The sequence below is a fragment of the Papilio xuthus genome, unplaced genomic scaffold (genome assembly GCF_000836235.2).
Source record: "Papilio xuthus unplaced genomic scaffold, Pxut_1.1 DF826923.1, whole genome shotgun sequence".
NCBI classification, from domain to species: domain Eukaryota; kingdom Metazoa; phylum Arthropoda; class Insecta; order Lepidoptera; family Papilionidae; genus Papilio; species Papilio xuthus.
Window position 1 is genome coordinate 5344902 of NW_013531726.1, and position 13942 is coordinate 5358843.

The 13942-nt window shown below is 30.0% G+C and overlaps 2 protein-coding genes across 4 annotated transcripts in view; one reads left to right on the forward strand and one right to left on the reverse strand.

Moving 5' to 3' along the window:
* Positions 1–3634: 3634 nt before the first annotated feature.
* Positions 3635–7782, forward strand: YL-1 (Vacuolar protein sorting-associated protein YL-1). Its single transcript, XM_013318313.1, has 9 exons — positions 3635–3890; positions 4101–4224; positions 4398–4536; positions 4761–4937; positions 5241–5316; positions 5801–5922; positions 6479–6626; positions 6916–7074; positions 7432–7782. The coding sequence occupies exons 1-9, from the start codon at positions 3760–3762 to the stop codon at positions 7622–7624; spliced, it is 1269 nt and encodes a 422-aa protein (XP_013173767.1). The 5' UTR covers positions 3635–3759; the 3' UTR covers positions 7625–7782.
* Positions 7783–8826: 1044 nt separating this feature from the next.
* LOC106122530 (probable serine/threonine-protein kinase DDB_G0282963) overlaps positions 8827–13942 on the reverse strand; it is a 29194-nt gene continuing 24078 nt past the window's right edge. For all 3 annotated transcript variants that reach the window (XM_013318546.1, XM_013318544.1, XM_013318547.1), the window contains 2 exons: positions 9999–13872; positions 8827–9910 (listed from right to left, as the gene is read on the reverse strand). In XM_013318546.1, the coding sequence (XP_013174000.1) occupies positions 8988–9910; positions 9999–13872 (4797 nt within the window). In that variant the 3' untranslated portion in view covers positions 8827–8987. The remainder of the gene's footprint in view (positions 9911–9998; positions 13873–13942) is intronic.

The following is a 13942-nucleotide window of genomic DNA, read 5'->3' on the forward strand; positions in this document are numbered from 1 at the left end:
CCCGCTGTGACTGTCTTTTAAAGACTCCTCCCTCCCGCTAAACGGGTCACGTAGTATGGGTACGTTCCCTAAACGGTTTTCATTTGAAACTAGTACAATTATAAAAAAGACAAATTTATATGTTACTTAAATATGTATTTGTTTAGACAAATGTTGTTTTTTTATTTAAAAAGTAAAGCATTATAGAAAATAATGCCGCTAAATACGTACAGGGTTATTTTACAAAAGTTTTCAAATTTTTACACTGTTAAAAAGTATTTTTTGAAAATGATTATTTTTAATTAAAAAAAGCAGAGAATTTTAAAATCACTTTATTACGTTCTAGTTAAAAAATAAACTTATTTGAAATTCCTTAAACTATTATATTTTTTTGGAACAAAAAAAGGCAGCGACAACAATTTTTTTTTTTGATGAATGTATTATCTGTTATTATTTGTGATTAGGTTTTTGAATTAATTGCTTTTGAAAAGTAACCCTGTATTATTTAGTTAATTATTTGGTACAAGATCGCTCAATATAAACTGTGCCAAATAATCTTTGTGAGTCAAACGGACACTAACATCTCGTACCGGTCGTATCCTTTGAGATTTTTGAAATCTTGTACATATATACAGTAGATAATTTAAAAAAATATAAAAGTAATTCACTAGTAATGTACCGTAGTTCATTGTTTACTTCTATAAATAAAATTTAAGATTTCTTCTATTATAATTAAGTATAAGATCCGATTTACAACCAAAGAAGCATAGATGCCCTTAAGAATTATTAATAAAAATATTGATTCTTACTCCTATCCTTTTCTGTTTTTGATATTTAAACTCAATGAAGTTAACCGTATTAAAAAGTTCAGAGAATGGTCAACGTAATCGTGTAAACCAAATTTGTGTACTCTTTATATCTTTTTAAACAACAACATATATAAACTTTTTAAAATAAAGCTTTTAGTTTAGGAAATATGATGACAATCGGGAACGAAATTTCAAGGTCACGTAACTTGTATGCGTTTTTCGTTACACGAAAGAGAGAAGAGATGTATTATGTGTTTGAGAGAGAGAGAGAGAGAACATCTTTATAAAATCAAAACCGATGTTTATGTTTGACGAATAGAAAAAAGTGGTAACCATAGAACAATCTTTTATACATCTGTGCTTCTTGTTAGGACAAGGATTTATTGTAATATATTGTCCACAGGGTTGAAGGACATTGTAGTGTTTTCCTTTATCTAGATTATAAAATGTTTCATCATTTATATTTGGCATATTTTTGCCATACAAAAAATAATTTAACTTGGAAATTATTTAATACGTTACGCGTTTTTAGTTGCTAATATGACCTTCGTGGGATTTTTTTTTAATATCTATGTTTTGCTTGCATACTACAAAATAATAAATTCGAGCAGTATTTTCCCTACCTCTCATATTAATAGCATCGAAGCGATGATACTTAAGCAATTGATTTTTTTTCTTTTTGTTTTTTTTACCACAAAATCATGATTATGCATACAGACAATAAAATTTATTAAGTTTTAATCTTTGATCAAATATGAACGCACGTTTTTTAATAATTTTATAATCTCAATATTTTTAAAATTTCCATGTAGTCCTCTTGGGACAATTTTTTAAGCTGTATTGACTTGCATGCTCTATGGCTAATCCTGTACAGATTAAATATGAGTAGTCAAATTCGATTCTATAATTATCACTCTTTTAATAAATGTAATATTTAGGATAAGATTTAAATGAATTTTAATTTTCACATTACTAATGATAATTGTCATTTGCAATTGACATATTACTAGATGTATATTTGCTCAAAAATCAAATACCGATTTTTTTTTCCATTTTTAATAATAAAATCAAACCAGGTTTACATTTAACACATTTCAAATAATGAAACAAAAAGAAAATATTGATAGTTTGACGCATAAAAAAATTAAAGATTTTTTTTTTCAATATGTTTTATAAAAAGTTTTAGTTGATTTTTTCAACTTTTCCTACCACAGATAAAGTTATGAAATGTAGGTAATTAAATTCTTGGGATTTAAATATTTAGAATAGATTTTTTGAAATGTGTAACAGTGTGAAGGTAGCACTATATCTAAATATATATTAAGATATTTAAAGGTATTTATTTACATTGCACTTGTTTTTTTATTGATTGAGAGTTTAAAATATATTAATTTAATTAAATGATCATTCCAAATTAATTAGTTTGTATTAAATACCATTTATAAATGAAAGTTTGTATTATAATATAAAAAAAATCATCATCAGTGATATTTGTTTAACAAATGTAATTTTCATATTTAGAAGTTTATATCAAATCACAATTTAATGTTATTTGTTAAAAATACGAATGATTTATTTCAAAATAGATAAGCTTAAATTATTTATTATATAGATGAGATTTTTTAAATTTATAAAAATGTTTTGAGTCTCGCAGACTAAAAAAATTTTTTTTGAATTTTTTTTTAATAGCGCTCTTCATGTACAGATCAGCGTTTGAAAAGTCTATCTTATATTTATTATTATTATTATATATTATAATTAATAATATTATATATGTAACGAAGAATATTTTTAAATGTTATTCATCATAAAAAATTTAATAACCTCACCCAGACCATTCCATAATAGTGTAATGTGTGTAATCTCTTGATTATTTATTAATATAAATATTAAAAAAAAAATAGTAATATATAAATGCGTAAAATTAATTATTGTTCTTGATTTTATTTTTTAAGTAAGTTTTTTTTTTAATAAATGTACTTATTTTTTTTGTCTTGATACTTTGTTGTTTTAACGTGTTAGTTTAAAAAAATAATAAAAAATATTAAATACCAGTTTCATCATATAAAATATAAAGTCACATGGACTAGAAAATTTACAAATTGCAATAAATAGTTACCTATTAATTTATAATTGAACAATAGTATGTAATGTCTACCTATTAAAATGTAAAATTTACCTGTCCCCAGTTCAGTAATACATCAAAATATCAATTGTATCCAAGTGTAAAATGTATGGAAACTTGTTAAACGACATGTATTAGACAAACTCGTGCCATCTATGTGAAGGGACAGATTTCTCAATAACAATTTAAGACGACTGAAGTAAATAACTTATAATAACTGTTAAAGATTAAATAAATCGCACAAAATAATATGTTGTTTTATTACTATGGTCTTTAAAACTATAGAGTTGTTGCCAGTATTCTTGTGGCGGCAAATAGATAAATAAATGCAGAACAAAATGAAATGACTAATCTCCAAGAATAATTGAATAATCTTGTTCACGTTGACAATGAGTGGCGAGGCCGAGAAATAACAAATAAATAAATGATGTAATATCAAAGTGTTCATGAGCAATACGCGTGGCGGCCTATAATGTGCTCATGGAAAAGCAAATTATGTATAGAAAGACGTTTGTCAATATTCGCAGAGAGTAAAAATTTATTTATATAGAAATTAAAATATCTTTTTTGCTGCAAATTTTTACAAAAATAATTTATAAGAATATTAAAAAAAAATTGCCACAAACGTGGCAGAATGCTCATTGCCTTTGCCTTTAAAAGTAAACGTCATCCAGCGTCACTGACAGATGTCAGATTTCTACATCTTATGTCAATGTCATTGAATTTTACGGAGAGCTTGTTCAGCCTATAGTTGTTTTGTTCACAAAGTAAAGCATTTTAAATAAAAATACACTGTGCGGTTACTTATTATCAATTAATTGTCGTGACCAAATACATTAGTTAAACATGGCTCAAAGAGAAAAGCGCTCCAACGCTGGCAATCGAATGGCAAAGTTGCTTGACGAAGAAGAGGAAGACGAATTCTATAAAACAACTTACGGGGGTTTTCAAGAAGCTGAAGAAGACAACGACTATGTGTATGTAATAAATTTATTTGTATCATTCATTAATTGCTAACGATTAATTTAATAGTAAAGTATCTTTGTAATTTTACAATACTATAAAAAAAAAATACCCGAGTGCAAGCCACACATTTCGATTTGTTTTGTTTGTCATTATAGATACCGAGAAATTCGCTGAAAATACTTCTTAACGGCATAATAGATCATCTTTTTTTATCTTTTTAGTGAAGAAAAAGAAACGGAAGATGTTGTGGATTCAGATTTTGATATTGATGAAAATGACGAGCCAACTTCTGATCATGATGATGAAGAAAAACAGAAAAGAAAAGTTAACGCAAAAGCATACAAGGCTAGTATTTACCAAATTTAAGTACTTGGCTTAGAGAAATATCTAATAACCTAGATTCACCAATTTTTATTACTAATGATTTTTTTTTTTATATAATGAAGCAGCTTGAATATAACCCTACATGATGTTAATCTTATGTTTTAAATGTAAAAATAATGATGAAAATGTTATAGGATCCAAATAGAAAACGTAAAGGTGTAGCAGAGAAAACAAAAAGAGTTGTAAAGAAACCAAAAGAACACAAAATTAAAGAAGAAACAACGACAGTGCCAGTGGAAAAAGTTGATAAATCTATAATCGATCCATCAATAGGTATGTATCCATAAATAAAATATGAAATGTAAAGATATGATAAAAGAACAATTATTTTTAGCTTTATTAGTATATAATATTACTATATATGCATAAACCAGGGGTTTTTTCCATCTTATCATAGTACAAATTCAATCAACAAGATGGGAAATAACCAAGTCCTGCTCTATAATCCAATTAACTCTATTTCTATGATTTTTTGTATATCCATAAACTATTTTCAGAACGAAAATCAATAAGACAGAGTACAGCAGTTAAATCTGCGGAAACTCAACAAAGAATCAAAATAAGATCGGAGTTAAAAAAGAAGAAGCCCAAAAAAGTAGAGGAGAGAGTTCTGACACAGGAAGAATTACTAGAAGAAGCTCTTATTACAGAAAAAGAAAATCTTAAAAGTTTAGGTAATTTTAAGATAGTTTTGGTTTTTTATTTTATAAACAATATATTGACCCATAACAATATTCTTTAATATAAGTAAATTTCTATGTAAATTATTTTACATATGAACCATGAAAGAAAAAATATCAAATTACAATTTTTAGGGTCCCGTACCTCATGTGAAATAAATGGAACCCTTATAGGATCACTTTGTTGTCCGTCTGTCTGTCAAGACTCTTTTACTTAAAACATGTGAAGGTATCAAGCTGGAATTTATTAAATCATACTATTAATTTTTAACACATGTTCTTTTTATATATTTCTAGAGAGATTTGAACAAAATGAATTAGAAAGGAAGAAAGTGCGTCCCACCAAGAAAACTATTACTGGACCTGTAATAAGGTAACCTCTCAAAATACTATTAGTTTCCACAATAGAAATATGTGTACTAAAACATGTGCCCTCTTTCTTATATTCAATATAAACCCGCAGTCCGAGACTCCGTCCGTGTAGAATTAAAAAAGAAGCCTATGTGTTCTCTGATACCGGTTACTACATCTATGCCAAATTACAGCGAGATCCATGCAGCACTTCAGATTGCACAAACATCCATCCATGCATCTAAACATTCACATTTATAATATTAGAAAGATATAAAAATCTGTCCAAATAGCCGCAACTCCATTCGAGTGGGATTAAAACAAATTCATTAGCAGACTATGTTCTATATCTATGCCAAATTTTAGTAAGATCCAGGCAGCCTTTCTGGTGATACATTCATACAAACATCCATCCATCCATCTAAACTTTAACATTTATATTATATAGTAAAATTGAGAACATATTTTGATAAATCTATTAAATAAATATTAATTCTCATTTACAGATATCATTCATTTGCAGTTCCCGAACCATTAGTATCAGAAATTGGAAACATACCTGAAGAGATACAGAATACTACGTCACTGGATGATAGTAAAGATGAGGATATGATTAAGACTGAAAAAGGTAATAGACATGACCTACATCAGTCCTTCCCAAAGTGGGCGATAACGCCCCCTTGTGGGCGCTGCAGGTCACAAGCGGGTTATAGTAAAAGTTTCCTTTAGAATTCTCCGTTAATATACATATATAGGTCACAATAATTAATTAATTTAATTTGAAGTTATAGTGGTTTTTAAATATGTGAAAATATGAGGGCGCTAAAAAAATATTTATTCTCAAAGTGGGCAGTAGACAAAATAAGTTTGGTAACCACTGGTCTACATGAATAGAGCATTGGTGGCTCGGGGGTTAAGCACTTGACTTGCAATCTCCAGGTACTGGGTTCGAATCCAATTTACATCCAATGTTCTTACGGTGAAGGAAAATATGATGTAACCTGTACATATCTGAAAAGAAATTCAAATATATGTATAAAGTCAACCCGCAGTGTGCCAGTGTAGTTGACTATGGCCTAGTCACCTCTAACTTGGAGTATGCTCTGAGCCCCTGAGTGGGGATGTGTACTGAGCTGATGATGAGATGTATTGTGTTCTGATGTGTTTTTTTTTATCGTACCTAGAATCAACGGTAGAAAATACTGATGAAAATCCAGTGACTGAAGAGAAACCAATAGTTGAAGAGAGTGATATAAAATTAGAAAGAGATACGAGAACGAAGATGGATGTTGTTGGTCCTGATGAAGAAATTAAAATTGAAGATGTTAAATTGTAAGCTTATTTTATAATTATTACGAGTTGAGTTACTAAGAAAGAAAGAATAATTTGTTAGTTTTTATTTAAATAATTGCATGTAGAATAAACATAATTACGATTAAATAATTATGACTAGCTGTCGACCCTGACTCTCACCGCGCTGAATTAAAAAAAACCTAAATAATTAACCTATGTGTTCTACCAGACTATGTTCTACATCTGTGCCAAGTTTAATCAAGATTTTTTGAGCCGTTTCCGAGTAATTTTAAATTTTGTGTATATTATTAATAATATGTAATTACAGGAAAAATGAAAAACAGAGCAAACCCAAGAATGCTAATTGCAAGTTTTATGAAAGAACACTAATATCGTTTGAAAACGACATAAGAAATAAAGCATTTAAATCGTGCTTCCCAACTTCAATACCTAAGAAACGACGAGAGTTATTATGCGCTGTCACAAAGTAAGTTATTTCTATCCATTTTGTTATGCCTATGATTTGTACATATTCCTATGGTTTTCCATACATTTTGAGTATTTTTTACTAATAAAATTAACTAATCAAATACTTTGTCTTATTACTTTGGATCATTAAGTAAACTTACTAGTGTTGTATTTCTTAAATATAAACAAACTAAGTTGCGCCCGCGTCTCCGTCCGCTCGGAAATAGTAAAAACTTAAATTGTAGCTTATGTGTTCTTCCACACTATGTTCTATGTCTATGCCAAATTTCCACAATATCCATCCATCCAAACATTTGCATTTATAATATTAGTAAGTCGATGTCCTCTATGTCCTAATAAAATTAAATCTTTTCAGGAGACCAGCCCGCTACATTGATCCAATCACAAAACTGCCATACAGAAGTGTGGATGCATTCCGTATCATCAGGGAAGCATATTACCAACAATTGGAGGCGCGTGGTAACCGTTCAGACCCACAAGTGAAGGCCTGGCTCGACTGGAGACGAGCTAACTCCACTTCCAATTACGTTCAAATACATATAAAGTGACCAGTGTACTGTGCTATGGTGTAGTGACATAGTTATGTGATAAAATAAGGTGTAGACGAATTGAACAAACACTTACTTAGTCCCTTTGAAACTTTAGAAGACCTCAACCAAAAGAAACCCAGTAATAAGCAGCATAATGTATAATAATAATAGCTTTATTAATAAATTCGTTTAATAATAGATTAAAAAAACAAGATATCTCTAAACTAATTGATACTTGTATCCAAAGAGTTGTCAAAAAAATGTGATTGAACATAGACAATATGTTTTTCCAATTTCGATGTTTGTAATAATAATTACAAACATGTGTGGAGCGTCGGTAGCTCAGTGGCCAAGCACTTGACTTGCAATCTGCAGGTACTGAGTTCGAATCGAATGTACTAATGTGTTTTTTGATTTCCGATTGACATATGTACATTTATCTGACGTTCTTACGGTGAAGGAAAACATCTTAATGCTGCACATATCTGAGAAGTAATTCAAAGATATGTGTGAAGTCAACCAACCCACACCTGGCCAGTGTGGTTAACTATGGTCTAATCACCCATAACTTAGGGAAGGCTCCGAGCCCCTCGGTGGGGACGTACACATAGTGAGCTGATGATGTATGAATATAATAATTAAATTCTTGATGCAAATTTAACTGATATTTCATAATAGTTTGCAATCTTAATAATTTAAAAAACAAAATTTATTGTGTGAATAATCATCCTATGACTGATTACTGTGGGTTTCTGACACCAAAATCTCTTTATAAAACTTAGTCATTGCTGTCATTATCTTTGACAAAATGGAGAACATAAAGTTTTTAACGGAGATTTTGGACTCAGAAAGCCATGTATGTTCTGCGTTAGCATAAGTTTTTTATTATTGTAAATGTAAATAAAATAAAATATAGTTTCATATTTATGGTTTCTTTTTTTGTCTGATCGAGAAAAAAATTATGATTTTTATTATGATTTTAAAGTAGTCAAAATTTTATTTTTATTATGAATGACAATCTTGGATAGAAAACTATTTAATGGTAGGTTTTTAAATAATTCACCGGAATAATTAAATTAAATAGTTTATTTGAAAATAAATAATTATTCTTATATACTTAAATTATAGTTATTAGATTCAACATCTTTACAATTGTACAAAAAAAACTTAACAAAAAATATAAAACGAAAAAATTACCAAATTTTAGTCACTTATTAAACTTTACATATTGCGTCAATATTAAAAATAAAATTAAAAGCTTAAAAATAATTACAATAGTCATAAAACATTAAATTCTAGTTCAAGAAAGATCAAGAAGAGAAATAGAAAAATGGACAAGAAGAAGATATTATGGATTGATTTTTTTTTATTAAATAATTGTTTACAAATCGACAGTAAAAGATGGATTTAACCTTAAATCTGGTACACTATTTCTTCGTACCCTTTTTAATTCTTTAAACGGTATTAAGCCAGATGCATGTACATCTAATCTGGAATGAGATTTGGACGGATCAGTAGTAGGTAAGTATGGATATTCGTTAAGATATGTCTGTGCATTTTTTTTCCTTGGGTCTTCAATATCATTAAATTGAGACACGGCAAGCTCATAAGGACTTAATTTACTATCAGAAATGTTTTCCATCGATCTGAATGCTTCTAATACTGCTTTCTTGTGGGGAATCCCCCTCAAACTACCTTGTCTGCTTAACCTTCCCTCCATTACGTCCGTGAAGAAATCCTCAACGTGAAACTTTTCTGATATCTTCATGAATTTATTATCTTTGCTTTCGTTATTTTCTTCTTGTAGCTCATTCCAAAATTTAGAAATTTCTGACGACGGCATCGTATGTGATTTAATCTTCTTTTTTTCGTTTGGTTTCTGTTCGTTATCGATAAGAGATTCGTTTGACTTATTATACAAAAGTAATTCGCATTCGTTTAATTTTTTCGGCTTTTTCACTTCTCTAAGTTCTTCGAGTGATTGAAAATATTGTTTTGCTAATTTAAAGCGAGATTTATAATCAGTAGAAGTGTTTTCGATTTCTTTTTCTGGAGAAATTTCATTTGACTTATCTGAAGAATTTTCCACAATTTCTAAATCGATGTCTGGTAAATTAAAATATGTTGATTTCTTATCTATGTCTTGAATAGGACTTCCATTAAATTCATTAGTAAACTTAGAATCTTTTGTGACGTGATTTATAGCAGATTCCGTAAAATTTATATGAACCCTGGAAACTTCCTTAGTAATATTTTTAGGAATTGGTGTTGAAGTGATGATTGGTTCGTTTGTTGCAGTTGTTTCTGTAATAAATTAAAAAATAATTAGAGAAATGCATCCCGATGCAACATTCAACAACATATACAAAGATAACAGAAATTTTATACTAACCTGAAATTAAGCACGCAACCTTGCTAGGTTTATCAAAACTTCCAGGACTTTTACTATAATTTAATCTTGTCGAACTTGCTTCTGCAGTTTTCGTAACGTCTTCATACAAGGATATAAAGTTTTTAACACTTACTTTTGGCAACTCATCATATGATTTATATTTATCAAAATCTTCATCGATTGATTTATTTGATAGTTTATTGAATATATCCATTTCTGATTTACTACTGGACATTTTATGAGTATTATTAGAATCATTACTTGAACTGTAAGGAAGTGAACTATTCATAGTTTTAATAGTTTTTTTCACGTAGGAATCGTGATCTGAGAAATCTTCTTCTATTGATTTATGATAACTACTTTCGTCAAAGCTTTTAGTATAAAATTTGTCAGCAACTCGAGCTCTTTTCTCCTTAAGGGTTATATTTTTAACAATTTGTTTTCTTTCATTCAAATTTTCTTCTTTGGTGGGTTGGAGTGCATCTAATTTTTCTTCACTTTCTATCTTGTGTGTTGGTTTTAATACTTCAGAGTCGCTGTCTTTTCGGTGATATATGTTGTGCATTGATTGACTTTTTCGTTGTGTCCATGATATTTCTTCCGTTTGAGATATGGTATGGAACAGAGAAATGCGACTTGATACTAAACCGCTCTCACAAGTCGTTTCATTATTGTCTATAGAAGGTTCCTTAACTGCACTTGGTTTTCCTAAGGAACTATCAATTTTATTGAGAATCTGTTTTCGAGAAGTACCGAAAAACCTTTTAGGACTTGTTTCAAATGCTTTAAAAACTTCTTCTGGTATTTCTTGTTTCACCGGTGAACTTGAATTTGAAGTGTTTATTTGTGTTTTCGAATCCAATTTTGTTTCTTTCTCATTGTCGATTGTTACTGCATTAAATACTTCATCAGACAAAGAAGAGTCAATCCTAGAATGGGGATGATTTGTTTCCTTGTTTTCATCTTCTAATTTGCTATCCCAAAAAGTTTTCCAATTTTTAACTCTTCTTACATTAACTTCATTGTCATATTCATTATTTTGTGATTGGTTCTCAAGATTTACGACTTGCGCTTGATTTTCTGTCTCTTTAGTTTGTTTATCGCTTGTACTAAGGTATTTCTTGATAATCTGTTTTCCTTTTCGTTTGCTAAGTGAATCGTTATGCCTTAACTGTTTCACAGAAGGTCGTCTCTTTCTTTGTAATTTCCGTGATTCTTCTTCTTTTGCTTCGATTTGTCGTATTTTTTCATCCCAGTATTTCTTTTTTTCAAGAACAATGTTAGAATATGTAACATCACCAAATTTAACAGAAACGTCATTTTGTGACTGGAATGTGTTGTTATTTATGCTTTCGTCCACACGAAGGGTTTGACTTACTGAAACTGATTCAGTTACGTTTGCCTGAATCTCAGAAATCTCACCTTCTGATTGTTTATCATGTCTCATCACATCTGATTCGTATTCAGACGCAGATTTGACATATTGGTATTCACTCATTTGGTCAACTTCTCTGTCAATATTTTTATGGTCTTCGTTTATTGTAGAACTGTTTTCAGAACTTGGGAAGTAATCATTATAGAGAAGATTTATTTCAGCAAAGGCTAGTGTTACTGGATCAGTTTCAGTGTGTGTTTCGTTTTCTGATTTTAAACCCTTCATGCCTGTAGAAATGATTTTATCATTTTCTTCAACAATTGGTGTAAAGTTTGACTTTTTCAAATCCCTTCTGTTTGCTTTCATTATCTCTTCTTGCAATTTGTTTGCTTCACTTTGTTGTAATTCTGTACAATTTTCCCATATTTCTCGCTCGGCTGGACCCATATTAGACAAAATGTAGTCATTTAAAAGTTTTTGCTTAGTTTCAGAGCCTTTTGAGACGGTATTGTCATTATTATTACTATCTGGTAAAGTATTATTTTCATCAATGCTTACATATGCTGAATCCCTCATTTCTTTTTTCGGCGATAGATTATCATTATTCATCGTATCGGTTGCATTAGAATTAATGTTTAAATATTCGTCCTTTGTAGTGTTGAAATTTGTTTCAAAAGTAGAACAAAAGATTTCCGATGTTCTGTGATTTTCTTCGACGCATACTTCTCTTTTATTATTTACTTTATTTGATCCATCCAATGAGTCGATGGTTGTTTCTTGAGATAATGACTTTATTTCAGGAGGTAAAGATACGGGAGCACCAATGATGAAATCGGCTACGGGTAAGTTTTCTTTATCATTGCCAGTAGGTAGATGTTGGTGTGCGAAGAAAGGATTAACAAATTCATTCTCACTTGAATTTTCATACTGATCACTGTGAAGATCAAAAAAGTCAGAATCGCTTGCAATGTCTTTGAATATCGGAGATTTAGGCCGATCTATTACTACAATATCATTGTTAATAAAAGGATTTGTTTCATTTATTAAGGGCGTTTCATTTGAATATTCAAGAATTATTTTTATTGGAGCATCCTGTGTTTCTTCGTTTTGGTTCTTATTTGCTTCAAATTCTGAAGTTACAAATGTACCCAAGAGTTTGCCAATTTTATCGTCATGAGCAATAGATTCATTTAAAAATGGATTGCTTGATTTATTTACATCATTGGATTCATTTTCACTATCAAATGGGACATCATGTAATATTTTTAACTCGGCGAAATTGATATCGTCTTTGTCGGGAGGAGCACTAAGAAATGAATCATCAGCGTTGCTAACTTTCTCTGTTAAAATTGATACCGAAATATTCTCAGGAACAATTACTTTGTCGCGCTTGTTTGATAATAGAAACGCATTAATAGTAGCTTCACCAAGTGTTGAGTTTACCACGTCTGGAATGTCCTGTTGATTTTTTGATTGTAGATTATCGTCTTTAACGAAAACAGTTTCTTTTTCTTTAACAATGTCATTAAATAATTTGCACACTTTATTTATTTTTATAACTTTATTAGCTGCTGCATTGAATTTTGTTGATTTTATTCCAGCATCGTCAAATTTTATGGTAGGAATAATGCTATCGGTTTGGGTACTTGGTGATAAATGTTTTTCTACTTCAGTATCTTTCTCCATTAAATATTTGGCTTCGTCTTCGGAGATTTTTTCTAAGACTCCATCATCTTTTAGCAACATTTTTTCAGTAACAAAATCAACAATTCTTACTACAACTTTTCTGTCTGATTTAACATCTACTATATCTATTTCTTCCCCATCTTCGAGAGAAAAACTATCTTTTTCCAGTATGTTTAAAATATTTTTAGTAGCCGTTACAGTGTATGGTGATCCCACAATATTATGGCCTTTACTGGTGATAAAAATTTCATGTTTCCCTTCTAACTTGGCCACATAACCTATTTTAACGTGATCTTGGGAAGATACCACTTCAATATCAATGTCATAATTTGTTTTTGGTATATAAAATGTTTTAGTCATGTCATTTTTTCCATAATTTCTTAAATAAGTTGCTCCGTGGGCTAAAGGCAGTTTATTTTCTGTAAAGCCTGACTGGGATCTCATACCAAGCAATTGCTGTCTTATTAGTTGTGCCTTACCCAAAATAGGTGGCAATATTCTCACTCCACACGTATCATTCGGCCCGTTAATTACTATTGTTATTTCTCCTGGGTCTAAAGACTGTTGGGATGTTGGATAAATTGTAAAGTACATCGGATGATTTATTTGAGCAGCTGAAAGACCCGAACCTCTTGCTATGTAGTCAAGGGTAAATTGAGTTGTATCTTTAGAAGGTTTCTGATAATTGGATTTTACAACGGCTGGTGCGACTTTCATTATAGCTTCACGAACAGAATCTATGTAAGTTATCAGTCTCCATTCTTGATGTTTGCTTAACTTATCATTTGATTCCAGCTCATGGCGAGAAAATACCTGTAAGATAAACAGAAACCAGTTAATCGACTGCAATTACTTTTTTATACAATGAATTAGTTTAATGGGC

What these genes read in the sequence shown, in the direction of transcription:
- YL-1 (XM_013318313.1), top strand. Translation starts at nt 3,760, where the DNA reads ATGGCTCAAAGAGAAAAGCGCTCCAACGCTGGCAATCGAATGGCAAAG. An exon ending in AGAAAATCTTAAAAGTTTAG is followed by an intron (nt 4,938 to 5,240) that starts GTAATTTTAAGA and finishes ATATATTTCTAG; the next exon opens with AGAGATTTGAACAAAATGAA. An exon ending in ATTACTGGACCTGTAATAAG is followed by an intron (nt 5,317 to 5,800) that starts GTAACCTCTCAA and finishes TCTCATTTACAG; the next exon opens with ATATCATTCATTTGCAGTTC.